We start from the raw sequence: 19,626 nt of genomic DNA, 5'->3' as shown, positions 1-19,626 counted from the left end.
CCGTCATTATTTACGCCTTGGGGGTCGGAGGAATGTGGGGATGTCACTCAAATTGAAAATTCCAAGGGGTTGCTCAAAACGTGGAGAGGAAGATACCGTCGCGTGCGGGCGCTCCGGCGCACTGCGACCTACGACCCAAAATTTTGTTGGAGAACAGGATTTCAACAGTGTGCCTTCAGTCGTGGTAAAGGGTCGTAGGTCGCTGTGCGCCGGAGCGCCCGCACGCGACGGAATCTTTCAGGTTGCTCAAAACGTGGAGAGGAAGAAGGGGGATTATTACTCAATTTGTGGTGCCAAATAAATTGAAATACCTCTCAGATTGCACCATTGCACACATCAATTTCTCAAAATTATCGATGCGAGAGGGGGACACACCCCTCTCATGCTCTCCTCCCTTGGGATGATCTGTACTAGAAAAAACAAATTGCAATTTAATAAACGCCTCTCAGATTGCACCAGACTGCACCATTGCACACACCAATTTCTAAATTTTTTCTCAGATTCCAGGATAAAACTGAACTGTTATGAATACATCCTTTATTATCACAGAAACATATTTTAATTGACTTCAGTTCAATAACCATTTTGACATTTAATCATACCCTATTCAGGCTTTTCATTAGAAGCTAGCAGCTGGAGAAATGACACAAGAGAGTTACAGATTTTCCATTCCTGCGTTCTTTGGTCTTCAATCTCTGGCAAACTGAGAACTGCTTTTACAATATACTATCATTGTTTGGTTGTTGAATATTGTGACTAAAACACTGATCATGCAAAAAATGTAATAAAAATATCAGTGATCAATGTCATTTTCAAACAATTTTTACCGAGTGCAAAAAATAAATTGAAACACCTCTCAGATTGTACCATTACACACATCAGTTTCTCAAATTTCGATGCGAGAGAGGGGACGTCCCCTCTCGTGCTTCCCCCTTGGGCTGTTCTAACAGTTTTACTTAGTAAAAAAGCCAAATAAAAAAAACGCCTGTTAGATTGCACCAGACTGCACCATTGCACACATCAATTTCTCAAAATGGTCCATGCAGGCAAGGGGACACCCCTCTGAGATTTTCCCCTAAGCTGCTCGCGTGTTCTCCCCCATGTACTTCAAATTCTGCCTGGTAAGATATCCTAGTGAAAACTCTGTCATGATACCCATCCAGAGTAAACAAAACTATATGATTGGATACCGTGCTTTTATATCTTTATATTGTTGCCACTTTAAATTTCACTTTATTGGTTTCATCTTTTTCAACCGTCATGAGATAACCGATAATAATCTAGTAGGGTACATCAGGATTTGAAAGGTCTTTACTATTGTTGTATTGCATTCTCGCGAGCCAGAGCATGATTTCCGCTCCGCGGACCTACGCAAAAGTCAAGTAGCGCCAAGCTGTTGCCGTAAAGAGGCGAGTGGTTTACGACGATGTATTTTTCTTTCTCTGCTGTCTATGATTTTTGTAAATTTTACAAATACATGTGTTGGTATTTAACTTTTCTAAGTGTGTGTGTGTGTGTGTGTGGGGGGTCAGTTAAAATTTCTGAGTTAGATAGGAGGTTACTCACGATATCATGGTTGGTAGGGGGTTACTTGAAATTTCGGAGTTTCCGATGAAATTCCTCCGACCCCCAGGCCGTAAATAATGACGGCTCCCTAATTGCTGTATGGATGCTAGCTACGTCTATGGTTACGACTAAGGGGGTATCATAATTTCGGAATCCTAGAAAATAACATATTAGGTGTGGGATCGTCGGATAAAATAATAGTCGTAAACAAGTAGTGTTCACAGCCATGTACTGTAGTCAATATGAATCTTGAAAACGCAGAGACAGAGAGGCTTACTTAAATATATTTCAGTATCTTTTTTTTGTGGTGACAGCACCATTTCCCAAAGTGCCCTATCAATCCCTACATTCAGGCTGTGCTTTTACTTTGCGAATCGCTATGATTGTTGTTCAATGATTGGATCAAAAAACATAAAAGTAGTATGGACAAAACGAAAAATTCTGGTTTACACAACACAACACAGCACCATAGATTGAGGTCTACCTATGGGTAGTAGTGCAGTATCAGCCAATTCCGGTTGGTTTGCAACAAGAAATGCAAGAAAACATTCCTACAATATTGTCATTTTCTTGAAACACAAGACTTGAATTAAGAAGTCATTTTAAAAATCATAGTAAAAAAACCTGTGTCGTTTTACTAGATTTCGGGGTAAAATGGCAAGATCGTCCCTTTATGTACGATAATCCGCGAGAAAATACTGCTAGAGTCAATAGTTTTTCTTAGTAGGCTAAGTGCTTTAGATAATATATCAAGTTGTGTATTCTTATTGCTTCAACTTAGTCAGCAACGAATTGTCTTCTTCATACGATCTAAAATTTATTTGAAAAGAAATATTTTATAACTTTACGCTACAGGATGCTTTGACACTCTGAGTCCCTCTCTAAAACGTTACCGTGCACGGAACATTCCAAAAGACTCTGTTGGGCGGGGATCATATGACTTTTGTCATACGTGCGGGGTCATAAATTTTGGTTGGACAGTCAGTACGCGTGTAGGATTTAAACTTGAACCTGAGAGGGGAGGTCGGCATGAAAAGATGCAAATATTAAGCCAAGATTTTACATACGTTTATCAACTTTTGTACGATTTTACACATTTTTATGCTTCATTTGCGTTAACATTATTTCCCTATGAATTCACACTTTCCCCGTTTTAGCTACCCTCCAAAGATTGCATGGTCTATCCCTTAAATATGGTCGTAGAGAACGCTTTAAAATATTGCCCTAAATCGTTGACAGTGTAATCGACATTCTACATTTTGGAAGATCGTCCTCTTCTTTAAAGGCTTTATACGAATCCCAGGATACAAATGGTATGCTCTGTTGTTTAGACCCCTATAAAGCAGAGAGAATTCTATAACTGAAGCGACCTCAAGCAATGTTCAGAAACTGAGAGGCAACATTGATATACTGCCTGCAGAAGAAACTTTTGCGATGTGGAGACTCAAGAAGCTGTGAAAAAGCACCTTGCAAAAATAGTCTCGGTTTACCCAGACTCCAGTGGGCGGCCTGAAGAAGAGCCCCACTGCAGTTTGGGTAAACCGAGACTACTGCAAAAGTCGAACAGAGATATTTTCACTATCCTGGGTTAAAGAAACTTATGAATTACTTGCTATCCTTTAAAAGAATGTATTTTCACATTATTGTTTCACTAAATGGTGGGAATTACAGAGAGAAGACAGCTAAAATATTGGGCCACATAAAACAATTTGTGTTTCCAGTAACCCAGCCTACCCATTTTAACTAATTAACCCTCAAACCCTAGACTTTTTCTCTCAGTTTCACATTTTCAAAAATTATGCATCCATGATTTTGCCAAACTTTGCTGTTTTTGGATGGGTTACCACAAATAAATATAAAAAATAAAAAATTTCCCCATTTCCTGAAGGAAAATGCACGTTTTTTATGCCTTATTAGTATCTCAGCTCAAAAGGGCTGCTGTACCTGATATTATGGTATTTTTTCACACATCTATCAAGGGATTCAACATTTGACAAGATCCACAGTCCCTCCACGTCTTCCGGTGGGCATGGTACACAGCAGATTTTGTTTTCATTTTCAGGTACTAGAAACCTTTTTATTAGATGTCAAGTGTACTTTCAAAAGCTCCTCTGCCCGACCACCACTGAAACAAATAGCATTGCCTAATCTTGATTTGGAACAAAGCCATTTTTATCAATGGTGAGTGTAGACCCAGGATGAAAAATTAGGTTAAATCTGTCCACACTTTCACATAATTAAAGATACCTTTGATTTTATGGAGTAAAGTTTATTGAGCAACCCTCGTGGTTTCATGTTTGTAGGGTAACAAAGATACTCGTACTAAGCAGTTTGAGGGTTCTTATGGCAAAAACTGTACGTTGATTTGATGGTATGATCCACCAATAGGTTTAACCCCGACTTTGAATGCACCATGGTACCAAATAACGCATATGCGCAAATGCACATGCAAGTATGTCTATTTCCACTGGGGTTGGTTTGTTTGTACTGCCATCACGTGATATTTTGAGTGTCTTGAGTCTATAGAACACCACACATCCTTTTTATTCCAGAGTACAAACATTGCTTGTATGTATCTATGATAAATTAAGCTTGGAGGTGACAGTTGCTCTGATGTGAGGTTTATCAAGTGCACACTTGGGGAAAAAGTTAATTTTCTTACCACTATGATTTCAGTGTCATTACGAATCAAAAGATTGGCTATCTGTGAGAAATGGCACAAAATGAACCTTTTTAAGGAATTAATTTGACACAAGTACTTCAACATTGCAGTATTCATACCAAAAGCATACTTACGCAAACGCATACTTAAGCATACTTTCGCAGCACTCATTCTGTTCATTTAACCTGAGGTGATTAAATAACATTAGATATGTCCTCTGTGGCATATTTTATTGAATGAAAACGTCTTTCAAAAGAACACACAAAATAATACATTAAGCACAAAAATTGAGTTTCAAAACATTCATGAAAATAACTTACATGGTACTTTTTGAAATTCAAAATGGATTTCACTTTTCTTAAAAATTTCACTTAAACAAAAGCTACACAGAGGACTTTGATGGACTGCATATTGCTATGTAGTCGGTCATTTTCATATGTCCATCTATAAGTTTGTGAGGATATGTTTTGAAAGTACCCACTGTTGGAATCCCAGTTTAACTTAAGTTCCTTGCCCTCTTTCACCCTTTCACTACAATGGTATGGCCCAAACCCATTGTTATCAATAGTGCATGTGGACCTGTTAACAGTGAAATGGGAGTGAACAGGTTAAATTGGACTTAAAATGCTTCATTGTGTATTTACATAGTAAGATGTGACTTTCTCATAGCAGGACGATATATACTCAATGTTACAAAAGGTAGCAGTTCTGACAAATCAAATTTACACAACATAAAAGACACACAAATCTAGAAATTCATTAGTAAATTGACTTCAAGGTGGTAGGTGATGATTTCAAGCACAAGTTTTGTCTCAAGACATACTTGGCTTTATATAATTCAAAGTTATTACATAGTCTGGTTTTGAAGTTATTTAATAGGACTTCCTCATACAAAATATCTTATGTACATTAGTATCATTGCTTTGAAAAAAAATTGCCCTAATTACATACATCAATTTAGTTGAGACAGTTTTCAATGTTTTTGTTACGGCTGGTACTCTGGCAAATCTACTGAGGTTCCTCCTTTTGTATAATATTAAAAGGAGATAACAGAAATGGTACCATAGTTCCCAAACGATTTACCTATCTTCCCAAACCTTAGCAGAAACACCGACTGTTCCTAAGTTGAATTCAGAATGGATAATTAACGCACTAACACATATGAAGATCTGGTGCAAAGATCCCCCAAGTGGCAAACAAATTCAATGATACCATACTGTGGTATCAAATGTCAAGTGTTTGTCAAGATCACTGACAAGAAAGAAGCTTGTAAGCTTTTGAAATGTTTGTGTGCTGGCTATATGTGAAATGTAAATGAGCCCACTGGAAATGTTAATTGATATGTCGTGGTGCAGTCTCAGAGCTGGAGACTCAATTCATACAGTGAGAATGCTGGTACAACTTTAGACAGATCAATTTAAAACTGTGATCACTGGACTTAAAAAATGTGTTGAACCAAGAGATTGAATGGACCATGGTACAAACAAACCCACATCAAGAAATGTAGATAGCATTGTGTGTATTCCTGTGTGTTCTTTTATCAACATGGATTCGTTTGAACCACTATAAAAATTGTGTCTTCAGCGTCACCTTTTCTTAGAACACTAAAGTAGTCAGAGTGGGACATTTTATTCTGGAGTATGTCCAATGTGTCAACAAAATGATCTAAAAGGTAACTTAATCACTACATTCTGCTCATGGCTGTACAAAACATTCTAAGCCAACATTAACCCTTTCACCCCTAGACATTGGTGCATCCTTACTGTTCTCAGTAGGTTGGGGGATCTATTCACAGCAAAATGGGGGTGAGGGGATTAAACTGTTGCTCTGATGTGACTTCATGATACTGTGTGGAATGGTTGGGTCTCAACTGTGATGACGCTGTAGTCCACTGACTGCCATTCACAGTTGAATACAATTCTGTATGAAAAGCATTTCATCTTACATATAGGGCTGTTGCTGGTTTCGTTTCTGTTGGTGTTCGTGAAGTTTGGTCCTAATCTCTGGATCCAGTGAAAGTCTATTGATGGTTGACCCAGCATTCTCTGACAGATCTTGAATTTTCTCTTGAATGTGTTTAGGGAGACGGCCTGTGAAAGCAAGCAGTGGAATGAATTACAGCATTTACAATTGATCAAGACGTTTGAGTCAATATTATCCTGGGTGTTCACGATACAACACGACATTCATCAATTTGAAATTTGATTTGTTATTAATTGGAAAGAGTTGAAATATTTTTACTTTCCTTTAGTTGAAAATTTTGATTTGGAGGTGTTCACTGGAAAACTATCCCATCAAGATTAATGACCTAAACAATAACACCTGTCAGCTATGCAAATACTGTTGGGTAAATCATGCCACATGAGTACAAGTACTCAGTTCATACAAAAGTTTTGATGCTGATAAAAATTGTCTGACACAGATGATTTTATAAGCAGTATAACATCCTTAAAAAGAAGCTAGGCAAAGTATTACATGTGGTTCCGTGCGATACTGGTTAGCAGGCCAATGGAAAGCATGTGTGGTTGTAAAATTACTCACTAAAGCTATCACTGTCAAGTTCATGTCTTTGTTCAGCCTGCACACTTTCATCAGTGGTAGTTGTGTCCTTTTCTATCAAAAGTTTTGTTTTCGTTTCTTGTCCAGCTGGCACAGGAGCATTTGTTTCTTGCTCATTATGCTGCTCATTGTCGTCAGTGATATCCTCAATCAACAATTTGGTACTTTTCGGTCTGTCACTTTCTTGAATCAGTGAGTCCTGTTTGATTTCTTGTATAAGAGGTTTGCTAGGATGGCAAGGAAATTCTTCATCTTCATCATCAAGAATCTGAATCTTGGGTCTGTACACAGTCTGCAATGAAGAGTGATGGCACATTGACAACGCATCAATATCAGAAATGACAAATAATCGCAACCACGTAATTCTCTGCACACATAGCTTTGTTGGAGTCAAAGAAAATCAATTTTATATCTGTAATATTATGCTCTGGGCGATCAGAATGCAATTACACATTTAAAAGATTTCATTTAAAAAAATTCATGGCCGAACAGAAGTTAAGATTGTTTCTGAATCATATTAATAAAGGACAGGATAATCTTGCTGATACAATGAAATACTGTTAATGAAAGAATGATTTCTTGAAGGTCAACTGTTGATAACAAGTAAATACTTTTCCTTCAACATGCAAATTATATGCAGAAATCATGCAATCATCATATACATAAATGTATGACATTGTCTAGTAGATCAACAAGGTTTTCCATGAGTACACAAATATTGATGAATTTCTATAATGTATTAATATCACCATGACTTACCCGAGTCTGCTCAATACTACAATCCTCTTCAACATCGACATCTTCCAGATCAGGCAAGTCCTTGAAAAGAAAAGAGTTCAATCTTGTGATCAATTTACGAAAAGTTTGACTAAAGAGTATTATGTCACATGATATGCTGCACACGGGAGAGTGCATACCTGATGTGATAAGTACCATAAATTTGTTTCATGGTTGCAGGGAACAAAATCACAAACTCATTCCGACGTCATTATTGGAAATTGCCTTCATATTCCATAGCATCTTACAAGGTTGAGGGTCTTACAGAAAGAATACAAAAGAGAAAATGTTTGCATGTTTACATCAATGTTCAATTAAAGGCCTATGTTGGTACCAGATTGTCTCATCAGAAAAGTTACTAACTAGATTACAATTTTAATGGAAAACAAAAGGCTATCACACCTGCATAATCCTCTTACAGACTAGAACAAAGGCAATCCAAGGATCACCAAAGAGCCTTTAAACTTTTGCAATCCACAATAAAATGTCTAGTTGACAGGAAGCTAGTATGGAGTTACGTATTCTGCTGACCAAGTAATACTGCTTATTAATTTGCTTGACCTTTTCCATTCCATATTCTTAATCTGTTCAGCCCCAACGCCCTGTAAACAGGTCCACAATCACCATTTATAACAATAGGTTTGTGCTAAACCATGGTGGTGAAAGGGTTAAAAATCATACATTTTAATTTTATTTGTTTCAGATATACCGGTTCAAAGACTGGTGCTGTAAATTTTGAATGGTATTCGAATACCTCTGTTGTATTGATATTGATATGGATGAGGAAGTTTTCATATGCCCTTGAACAGAAAAACCTTAGTTAGGACTTTGACATTCACTGTTGATGAATATAAATACAGCCAGTGTGGTCAAATCCATGAGTAGACTGCTTTATCCAATGTAAGGATAATGCCATTCATTAAAAAGTCAGCTGCTGTGTTGTCACAACTGGGGTCATCATTCATTTTAACCCTTCCACCAACATGGTTTGACTCAAACCCATTGTTTTCAATGGCGATTGTAGTCATGTTTTGGGGTAAGCATGTTAAACACAGCATGTGAACGCCTCCAAGATAAATTTTTGAACTAAGGTAAAGAATACTATAACAACAATAAATTCTGAGAAATTTTCTACGCTGAAAAGAGATGTGCAATACTCTAATGTATTGCAAATTTTGTATCAACACAAATGGCTACCATGTTGAGCATTGGCAGTGAAGATTGTCAATACTGAAACACATGGAACTTTAGCAAATATTTGGATGTGTCAGTGAAGTCTTGATTTGTTATTATATTGCGGAGATGTTCAGGCTAGAGTAAGTAAATTCTTTGTTTTGCTTGAACACCTCACAGATTTTTCAAGATTTCCAGGATAAAACAAGCTTTTCTTGCAGAATTGTCCATTGTTGACAATGTACAGTTGCAAAACCAGGAAATGGATTTTACATGGCAACAAATACTTTCTCACAGCAGTCATATTACAATCATTGAACTGTGTGCTGAAATAAAATAGTATTCTCTAGCAGCATATATTACAGAAATGAAGGGGTATGAGAAAATTGTCAAATAAGGTCATATTGATTGAATGTTCTTTTTTCAACCGCCTACCCTTCCCAATCTTAAACATATACAAAACAACAAATTTCTAAACTCCGGCTTCCTTGTTCAACTAGCTTAAATCAGGTAAGTCATATTTGAGAAAAAAATTTATCCTAGTGTGCAGACAATTCATAGCTTGTCTTGTATGACTGTTTCAACTTACATCAATATTGATCTTGTCCTGAGTTAAGAACACTGTGTCAATGTTATCATCGTCTGTCATGCTTGTTGTCAATTTACCTTCTTTTGATGAAGATGGCGATGCAACACACTCTGTATGGGATAAACATTTTGGTACAACAGCTATTAAAGGTCCAATGATAGGTCAATTATAGTAGGAAGGGTGGCTTGTCCTCAGTAGACCTTCGTTTGATAAGCTTTCACAATTATTACAATATTCATTATACTGGCTGTAGAACTGAAACACAATTCCTAAAGTGCCAATGTTGTCCTTACCAAATCTGTTATAACTGTCTGAAGACATATTTCTTTTGTTCCAAATCTCAATATGATACATTTATGGGGGGGGGGGGGGGGGGGGGGGGGGGGGAATCTGGTCCACCTCATGTAGACTATAATTTGATTGTAAAACACATCTACTTCCATGGACAGTGCTCATGCTTTTTCTCCAGGGCCATAAAAAGTTCATCTGACCTTGTAGCACCCTCATATATGCCAGTTCTCCATCAGACCAACAAAGTACTGTGTATCATGATTGTAGAGATTGCCTTATTCGTTGAAGACTATGATTGAACATTTGTAACCTTACACTTGCATGATGACAATAATCTGTAGAAATTATTTGTACATAAATATAATATACTACTTTGTAAATAAGATCTGCATCTAACTGACCTGAAACAATGTTATCAACAAAATTATCATTATCTTCTTCATCATTCTCTTCTCCAAAGATTGCATCTTCATCTTCAAAGATACCTTCATCTTTCTCCGACATTATAGTTGTCTTTCCATTCTCCTCAGTGATGTCTCCCTCTTCATCAGATGGATAGTGTTCAGTTTTGAATGGCAGTTCTTTATTTCCAGATTCCGTTGTCTGTTTCTCTCGTTCCTCTCTCTCCTTCCTTGCCTGCATGGCTCTGTTCCTGATAGCAAGCATCCCTGCAAACGTTTAACAAAATGCAATATTTACGTCCACTCTAGCAATAAACTGCTTAGTGTTATGACATGAAAATCTGCCAATGGTGATTTTCTGATCTGTTAGAGACACATTCAAGATTCAAGTCTCTGATTTCTTCTTGAATAAACTTTCCTGTGCTCCATGGGAAATTAACCTGTATGCTATAACATAACAAACATCATGGAGTATTTCCTTGTATGTACCTTTTACTCTCAACTCAAAAGTTTACCGTGGCCACAAAAGAAATAGGAAAACTTTCAAGAAAAGGGGAATTGTTGACAGTTAATTGGTTTTGTCCCAATTTCTCACAGTCATACCACTACCATTGATGGGGTACAGCCTTGCTTTCCTGAACTCAAGCAGCCTGCACAATAACTTAAGTTAATCGTTCCTAATGTTAAAGTTTTTCTGCAATAGCAATTACACATGAATCTTAAAACTTAGATATACATTGTAGTATCAGTACTTGATGATTTTAATTATATTACAGGTACTTTCACTTTGCCTGATTTTTTTCACAAACATCAGACATCCTCTTACAAATCTTAGCTCTAATATGTCCCTGTTTGTTGTTGCAATAAATGTTCACAAAATTTTATCATGACGGAAAGACTGCATTAACTTGCATGGTACCTGAAACCCGGGTCCTTGCCTGACCAACTCGGGTGACAAACAGAAGACTTTTAATCCCCCAAGGTGTGAATGTTCCATTGTTATGTTTATCTTATCCAGCTGGTGCCATTGTAGGAAAGGCAGGTCTGTGAAATTGATCCTCTGATAACTAAGTAGGGAAGTAGGATATTCCTAAGTTAATGGAGCTTTCCCAAAATTTTATAATCACAGGACTTAAATGAAGTATTCAGAGGACACAGAAATAATTCCAAAATTCAATAATGTTTACACAATGTATTGATTCCCTCAAAAAGACAGACATAAATTATCTTACCATCAAGACTTGCTTGTAACTTAGCTCTTTCTTTGGCAACCCATCTTTCTCGTTCTGCTTTTTCAGCCTCTCTGCCTCCTTGTGCCCTGTAAGGGGGTATATATAAATTACTTTATAGCACTGCAACAAGGCCATTCTTTTGTTCTTTGTGATTCACCTTCCATTATCATCAATTGGGTAAATCATCCAACGTTAAAAAAACAACCTGATTTCACTTACCATGCTTCTGCACATGCTCTGTCTTTTGGAAAAACTGGTCTGTCATCAAGATATGTCAGATTTTTCTGAAAGCAAAATACAATGTTTTCATCAAAAATGAACAATTTGTATTTCTCTGTTATGTGTTTACACCGCAATGAAATACAGCTCAAATTTCAAAATTCATTTTACTAGGGTTCCCTTGAATATCAAGTTAGTCATACTTGGGTAGAAATCTTACTGGGCTTCTCAAATCATTGACCAGTTTGCACCTTCAACAAGCAAATTATGATGATCATCTGTTTATCAACAGCATCATAAACACTACCTTCACGGAATATTACCATAGTACCAGTTACAAATCATGATTTATGTTGCTCTGACATAGAAAATGGTTGACAGGGAACCAGTGCTTTCTCTGCATGTTCATTGAAAGCGGCAATTTCTGCCCCATTCATCAAAATTAGGGGGCAGACTTGACATTTTAGGGGGCAGTCACTGTTTATGTTGATTTTGTCTTCTTAGAAAGCGCTTCTCTGCCGATATCATTGCAATATCGATCGTCACAAAGTTCAGTTTCGTGATCTATGTCGCATGGAGCACCCGTACTAACATCGGCATCATAATATTTGTCAGTTTGCGTTGTGCTCATCTGCTCTCCATATTCTGTTGATTATTCAGCCACAGTTTGCCACGACTCAGACTTTGACGTATTTGTTTCCTTGCATGCGATTTGGTCTGACTTCGGGGGTTAATATCCATGAAAATATATGCGCCGATCAAACGATTGTGTTTCATTACTGCGATCGAGATCGATCGTCACTGCAGCCTGCCTACACAGTGCTTAAGCTTGAATTTTCCAGAATTCCGTCATTGATACAGTGTTTCATGTTCTACTTTCAAACCTTTGATAAAACATGAACATAAAATAATATTGCTCTAGTATCCATGGTGACTGAACTGCACATGAGTGACACGGGATAGTTTGTCTTTTCCGAGGGAGTATGGCTAGAAAGAACAGCAAATTCACAGGCCACTACACTATGGGCTTCCGTCACCTTCATACATGGGGATGTCTTTGCTTGCTTTGTTTTGTGCGCGATTTCTGCACTATCAGCAACTTTCCCAGGGCAGACAATGGCTCTAAATGCGCAATTTGCGCAATCGCGCAGTCGAGAGAAAACCCTGGGGAACATAAGCATACTTGGTGATGAGCTCAGGAAAACCTTCAAGTTACTGAGGGCATATTGAAGTAAGAATGTTAGATCGAGTACTGATTCCTGGATGCAGAGATCTTGGTGATGCATTGCTTCTCCAGAGTTACATGAAACTCACACATTGAATGCAGCTACCTGATAACAGCTAGCTTTAACAAAACAGATGGCATCACTTACAATTTTCACTATCAGTGTCTTCCTGTAATTCTTTATCTTCTTAATGACCGGGTTTCCCATCAGGCTCAATACTCTCTACAAAATAATGATTGTCAACATAAATTGTATAAAATGAAATCTACGAAAAACAAATACAAAGAGAGTCAGAGTATGTTCTTTATTTCTGTACTGTTACAAAATAACATCTTCATTCTGGTACTTTAATCACTGTTTGGAAACAATGCACAATCTAGATAACTATGATATCACACACAATATCGAACATTCAAAATCTTTCCGATTTCGTTTGTTTTCATACACAATACTTTTAAGAATGATTCACATCAGAATTGTAAGAGTAAAACTTAGACCAAAAGAGGGATTGCTTCATTAATCAATGGAACAAATGATGTGTTTTTGGAAAAAGGACAGAATCGTAACTCCCTCTTTATGAGATGGACAAGGAAAGTAGTACATAAATATCCAGCATTGAATTCTAGCAAATATAATAAGTCACTGTCACTTCAGTCAAAATTTTGCCAATCTTGCTCAATAGTCAATTGTGACTCTTCCACTGGTGTAACATATTTATGAAATAGAGTGTAAATGTTATCACAACAAGTGAGGCATAAGGTTCTACTTACTAATGTTTTCATTTCTGCAAAAACATCTATTATATTTGGATCCTCCAGTTTGTTGTGGGATAAATCTAATACACTTAGATTTTCACATTCCCTCAGATGTGCCAGTGACGCATATGAATCTAATCGATTGTGTGCTATGTTCAGTGTATTCAATTTTTTCAGACAAGCTGGTGAAGAAAGATAATATAAAAAAAATCAATGGTGGCTTTTTATGGCTCTTTACAATCATCAAAATGTCACAAAAAATTTTGCTGAGAATGTATCTTAAATTATTCTGTTCAAGAAAAATAGAAAAATAACAATGTGACACAATTATTAAAATATGTATTTACTTAAATTTCAAATATGTGTATTACTTGCACGGAAACAAATTCCTGTCGGTAGTTATACATGTTCAATACACTGCAACTCTGAACTGTAACTCCAACATCAAATAGTAGAAAGATGAAATGTTTCGTCATTACATTGAATTTGAAAATCCAAGAGTTCAATTGGACATTACTACAATTACTGTGAATAAACTTTCTACTTACACAAGTTGTCAATGTTCCTGATGATGTTGTGGCTGAGGTTGAGTGTGTCTAAGTCTTCCAGTGCTTCTAGATTTTCAATCTTTTCAATGACATTCTGTTGTAGGTATAGACACTTCAATTCTTTCTGAGCTGTCAAGTTTTCAATCTTATGAAAGGCATTGCACTCCATATAAACACACTTCAGCCCAGTGTAGGGTTCTAAATTCTCAATCTTGCTGTAACCTGTGAACAAATCAGGATCAACAGCATCTCATGAAATAATTTCTTCTTGTATAATCGATTTAATTTGAATGTAAAGTTGAAGCTCTATTAGTGTAACTCTTTATGCATTTTGAACAATTTCTGCTCTGTATCTTAAATACACAGTCTATTGAACGTTGGAAAACCTAGAGTTCAATTTGTCAACATAGCCTATGCACACTGTACTGTCAAGCTTATACAATGTACCGGGGTATATCATTCTACAGCGAAGAGAAAAAAAAGAAAATTCACAATTTTGTGCATCAAAAAGAACGAAAATATCATTGTGTCAGCTATTGTCCCATTAATATTGATAAAAAACTAATTGACCATAAAAAGATGGTGACCACCTTACAATTTATGACAGAGATATTAGTTACAAAGTACAACCAAAAGGAGCTATCTCTTGATCATTTTCTGAGCAAGTAATTCTCGAACTAAATACATAGTTTTTGAAAACCCTGGTGTACTTCTATAGAAAGTAAAGTTGAACTACATGTCCCTTAATGAAGCAATGGCCTACATTGATACCTGTAAGAGAAAGACACATTGTATTATATGATGGGGCATCAAGGAAACACTCACCTTTGTAATGCAGATACAATACATCATTCAGATATGGAGTTCTGTATAATTTGTTCTTCTTACATATATCTTTCAATGCTTGAGGTGTCATTCTGCAAAAAGAAGTAAATTTTAACGGGTATAATGTATAATGAGTAACATGAAGAATAGTTACAAGGACTCTGGTAAACAAACAGCATATCATATTGGCTTGAAGGACAGCTTGTTCTCTATGGAACAGAAAGTACTCTGATGACAGCATTGTGGAATGACTTCAAGACTTGTCTTTATATATAAGCATTTGGTTTGTCAAATATTCTCACTTCCATTGATATTGGACTTCAATAGCTCTGATTCCAATTATAGGTCTGTTATTCAATTTAGCAATAAGTATATGACATTGGCTGCTGCCAAAGAAGTCTCATCAAAACTTGCAAACAAATGTTTATTTTTGCTTATTAATGATAGAACTCTGACATCATTAGGAATCAGCCTTAACAAGATATCTGAATCTCTAAATATTCCTGTGGGCATTAAACAATGCACTCATGGGAAAAAATTTACAAAATGGAAATTTCTAAGCAAACCTTGGATATTTGGATAACTCCTCTTCAGATAGTTGTTTAGTATTTGTACTTTCTGTCTGTGCCTTGTTGTTCTCCTTTTCTTCAGTATCATTGTTGCTCTTTGTTTTCTCAATTTCAACATCTGCAGTGTCATTACTACCATCTATTTTGTCCTGATTGTGATTCTGTTCATCGTTTAGAGGTCTATCTTGCTCTTCTCCATTTATTACCTTTTCTTCTTTCTCTCTTTCTTCTTTTGATAACTCTAAATCTTCATCATCACTGAGGACTTCTATGATAGGCATTCTGTCTTATTGTTCAACTGAAAACAGTAACTGCAATCTCAATGACACCTGGTCTGTCTGCAATGTGAAATGGAACATTGTCTTTTAAATTCCACCTTAACTGTACACCTTTTAATGTATTTTCTAGAACTTTTATTGAGTTGTAAATCTGCCGAGATTCTACTGTAGCCTTGCTGCAGTTCTGGAGCCCACAACTTTCACTGATGACCTGTGGTGGGGAAAGGTGGCCTCCCTTACCCATCACACAAAATTATTGGGGAAAGTTGTGGGCTACAGAACTATGGCAAATGTTATTAACAAAGCACATCTGTTTGCTGTGCTATTCATGGAAAGCATGAACATGAGTGAATATGCATGCCTTATGTGTTAGCTTTGAGCTAGCCCTACATGTACGTCAGGATTAATAAGCTGGTACTTGGCCAAGCCAAAGTAAAGTGGCAGTGTAGTCAGCAGCTGAATACTCATGATGTACAATATAAGGAAGACGTTATTCGCACCGCAGCTGTGCGCATAAGGAATTTAAATTTCTTATTCGCACCGCAGCAGCGCGAATAAGAAATCTTACTTTCTTATTCGCACCGCAGTGGTGCGATAAGGAATTTCTTATTAGAACTGCAGTGGTGCGGATAAGAAATTTCTTATTCGCACCGCAGCGGTGCAGATAAGGAATCTAAATTTCTTATTCGCACCGCAGCGTGCGGCTAGCCTTGATGTACCAAAGCTTGGTAATCACTATTAATCCATGTCCCCAAGTTCCCTCTTTTCCTGATCCATAGTGCGTATTTGAGACGTAGAACTGCTTGTAAGGGTAAAAGGACGTGCATTTGTACCATTGTTTGCGTCATGTACCTGACATACCATTTTAATATTCTATTTTATTATGAAAATGGTCTGAAAGCAGGCTCAATAGGTCCAGTCCATAACCTCAAGTAACCGGGGCCAAAATTATTTTTGTCAGCGTCGCTGCCAGCATCGCATAACATGTCACAGTGGTACAGTTGACGTCGTCTCTGCAGTAGAGACGATCCATTTTTTAAATATTACTTTTGTTTTCACGATGTCCAGACTAAATCCTAATGGAAAGGTGAAGTGCAGGCGATGTGAAGTTTAAAGGCATTTGCACAGAGATTGAGCAGCTGCAATATTATTTTGTAAGCCCACGGGCCGTGCGCCGGCTTATTGCACTTGACGTTATTTTGTCGTGTTGGCTGAGTAGCGCCGGCCCATGGGGGTGGGAAATGGGGTTGGGGCCTGAGTGAAGAGGGAAAGATGGAAGGAAAAAGAGAACGAGAGAGAACGAGAGAGAGAGGAACAAACAGAGGGGGCAGGGAGAAAAAAAAATTCTAATTTGCGGAAGCAAATGTGGCACCAGAAAACACGCAATCATGGCCACATCTAGTGGGTCCCACTTACCGCGCCACTCGGACTTCATGTTGTCAATTGGGGTTCACAGAGCAATTGATATTAACCAAATATCGTTGTTTGTTTGAAAGCTACAATTTTATTGGTTGGACATGTAAACCACTCTCTGATTGGATATTAGTGCTGCGGTGCGAATAAGAAATTTAGATTCCTTATCTGCACCGCTGCGGTGTGAATAGCCACTTCCATAATATAACGCTAGGTTCAAGCACACATTTAACCCTCAAGCAAGAAGGGAGCTGGTCATTAAAGTGGATCCCATACCAATAGTGGACCCAAGTCAATTGGACCCTTGGATTAACACTATTTATTTTTCGGTTTACATTCTTGTAGTCAGTAAATATAAAATTAATGGACATGCATCGCAGATGTTCTCTATTTCAGACATTCCCAGCGTTATGTTTTCTTGACACACTGAATTTTATATAGTCAGTCAGCACTGACAACACTAGCTCTGCGTGGCAGGGCTGTGTGTTACCGGCTATGTGGTGGGCAGCTCTGCATGGCATAGCTCTGCATGGCAGGGCTTAGCTGCAAAATTGTAGCGCTACGGTGAGGCTGTCGGTGATTTTTGGTTTTTGCGACTTCGCTCACCAGTAGTGCTACAATGCTGATGGCCCTGTAGAGGTGAAAATAAGCCTCCGCCTCACCGTAACGCTACAATTTTGCAGCTAGGCAGGGCTGTGTGTTACCGGCGTTATACGGCCTCCCACCACAAGGCCGTGTAACGCTGGTAACACACAGCCCTGCCATGCAGAGCTATGTGGTGGGAGGCCAATAGCCGGTAACACACAGCCCTATAATGCAGAGCTATGACAACACCAGCTGCAAAGTGTGCCTGAGTACTGTGATGCCCAATGAGACAACATATTAATCAGATTCGACTGCCATTTGAGGTCAGTTAAGTTAGTGTAAGATGCCCCTCATCGTTATGTTTTAGGCATCATTTACAGCCTGTTAGTGTTGAACTTGAAGATCACAACGCGATAAAAAATGCATAATCATAGTGCTGACCTGCTGAAGAAACTTGGCTGGCATAGATCCCATTCGAAATTTACAGAAGCCTTATCCACATACCACAAATTGTATGTCAAATAAACTAGTTTGCGAAGTACACATTTTCCATTTGGGGTTATAGCTGATCACATTGCTTGCAATGGCAGGGGAGAGCGAGAAAAATGGTCTGTGGTATAGTGTGCACGTATGGTTCGAGCGAATCACTTTACGACTCCATCAGCCAGTTTTCTGAGGGATGGTTTGGCGAAAATGCCGCGTGACTGAAAGTACTAGAATAATCAGAGAAGCAATCTCAGACTAGGCTATATCAGAAATCTAAAAGACGTCCTCCTCACCTTTAAATCATATACGTATCGGATGGTCGACCGTGTGTTGGTGTTACGACAGCAGGTATGTTCAATCGATGCATGCAGGTGTCAAAACATTTAAGATGGCGCCTTAGCAACCATACTTGACAACCAGTGAGATCAATTCCTACCCTTCATTAGAGTTTACTATAAAGGTCCTTATAATATTTTGTTGTGTATGTTTTGAATCATATGTAGAAGAAGAGACATTAAACATAAAAAGAAATTCATTTGTAGCCAGTAGTCATAAAACAAAACGATGAAAACTTCCGATGTACTATTCGATGTTTGGAACGAGGCTGAAAAGGTTAGCCTCGATTTCGACATGTTACCGACTCTCCGGAACTCCGACTCAGAAGAGAAGTTTCGAGAATGTTCCGAAATCGGAAATGACTGTTTTGTACCACGTCAATTTTCAGAGTTGTTTGTACTTTTGACAACAGAAAGCGCTGGTGTGGAATTTCTGAATCAACACGCTTGAAAGCTCGGCGATGGCACTCTCAAAGGGCTACTCGGTGAACTTCATATGAATAGTTTTCGCTGCAGGGCTTCAACTGTTTGTAGCCTAACTAATCTCATTCGAGCTTGTCTCTGGCATTTACGATGTTTAGCCTAATAACATTTTATTAACTTTATGACCTGGGAAGAAATAAAAACAATTAAGATAAGAATTTACTTTCACTCGAATATGTACATCAAGGGATGAGGGGGTCTACACACAGGCGTTCTGTTGTGTGGGCAGTTTGTAAATGTGTAGTTTATGCTACGTACGTAAGCTTACGTTCCGACGTTCTGTTCCGTAGCCTTTAGGCCTACTACACTAGTGATAAGGCTACGGAACAGAACGTCGGAAGGTAGCAGAAACTTCAGTTTTACAAACTACCCACTCAACAGAACGCCTGTGGGTCTAAAGTCGTTAAACATTTGTATATGGTGTCCAATCCATGCCAAAATTACTACTTGATTTTGCAACACAACATGCCATTCCGAATTCTATTTTACAATTCAACATGCTATTTCACAAACTCAACATGCTATTTGACAACACATCATGGACTTCCAAATCCTATTTTACAACTCAACATGCTCTTCCAATTTCATTTGACAATTCAACATGCTATTTCACAACTCAACATGCTATTTGACAACACATCATGGACTTCCAAA

General features: G+C 37.8%; 1 protein-coding gene across 1 annotated transcript; it reads right to left on the bottom strand.

The window, feature by feature from the left end:
* Window positions 1-4,437: 4,437 nt before the first annotated feature.
* Window positions 4,438-18,559, bottom strand: LOC139139856 (dynein axonemal assembly factor 1-like). The gene is made up of 13 exons (XM_070708798.1): window positions 18,448-18,559; window positions 15,390-15,730; window positions 14,824-14,915; window positions 13,999-14,220; window positions 13,466-13,632; window positions 12,843-12,917; window positions 11,470-11,534; window positions 11,251-11,336; window positions 10,019-10,285; window positions 9,327-9,436; window positions 7,547-7,606; window positions 6,770-7,079; window positions 4,438-6,318 (listed from the first exon to the last, which is right to left on the bottom strand). Exons 2-13 carry the CDS (start codon window positions 15,671-15,673, stop codon window positions 6,170-6,172), a joined length of 1,887 nt encoding a protein of 628 aa, XP_070564899.1. The 5' UTR covers window positions 15,674-15,730; window positions 18,448-18,559; the 3' UTR covers window positions 4,438-6,169.
* Between the last annotated feature and the right edge of the window lie 1,067 nt (window positions 18,560-19,626).

The sequence above is a fragment of the Ptychodera flava genome, chromosome 9, assembly GCF_041260155.1.
Source record: "Ptychodera flava strain L36383 chromosome 9, AS_Pfla_20210202, whole genome shotgun sequence".
NCBI lineage: Eukaryota > Metazoa > Hemichordata > Enteropneusta > Ptychoderidae > Ptychodera > Ptychodera flava.
The sequence above is the reverse complement of the archived record's forward strand: the minus strand, read 5'-3'. Positions and strand labels throughout refer to the sequence as shown.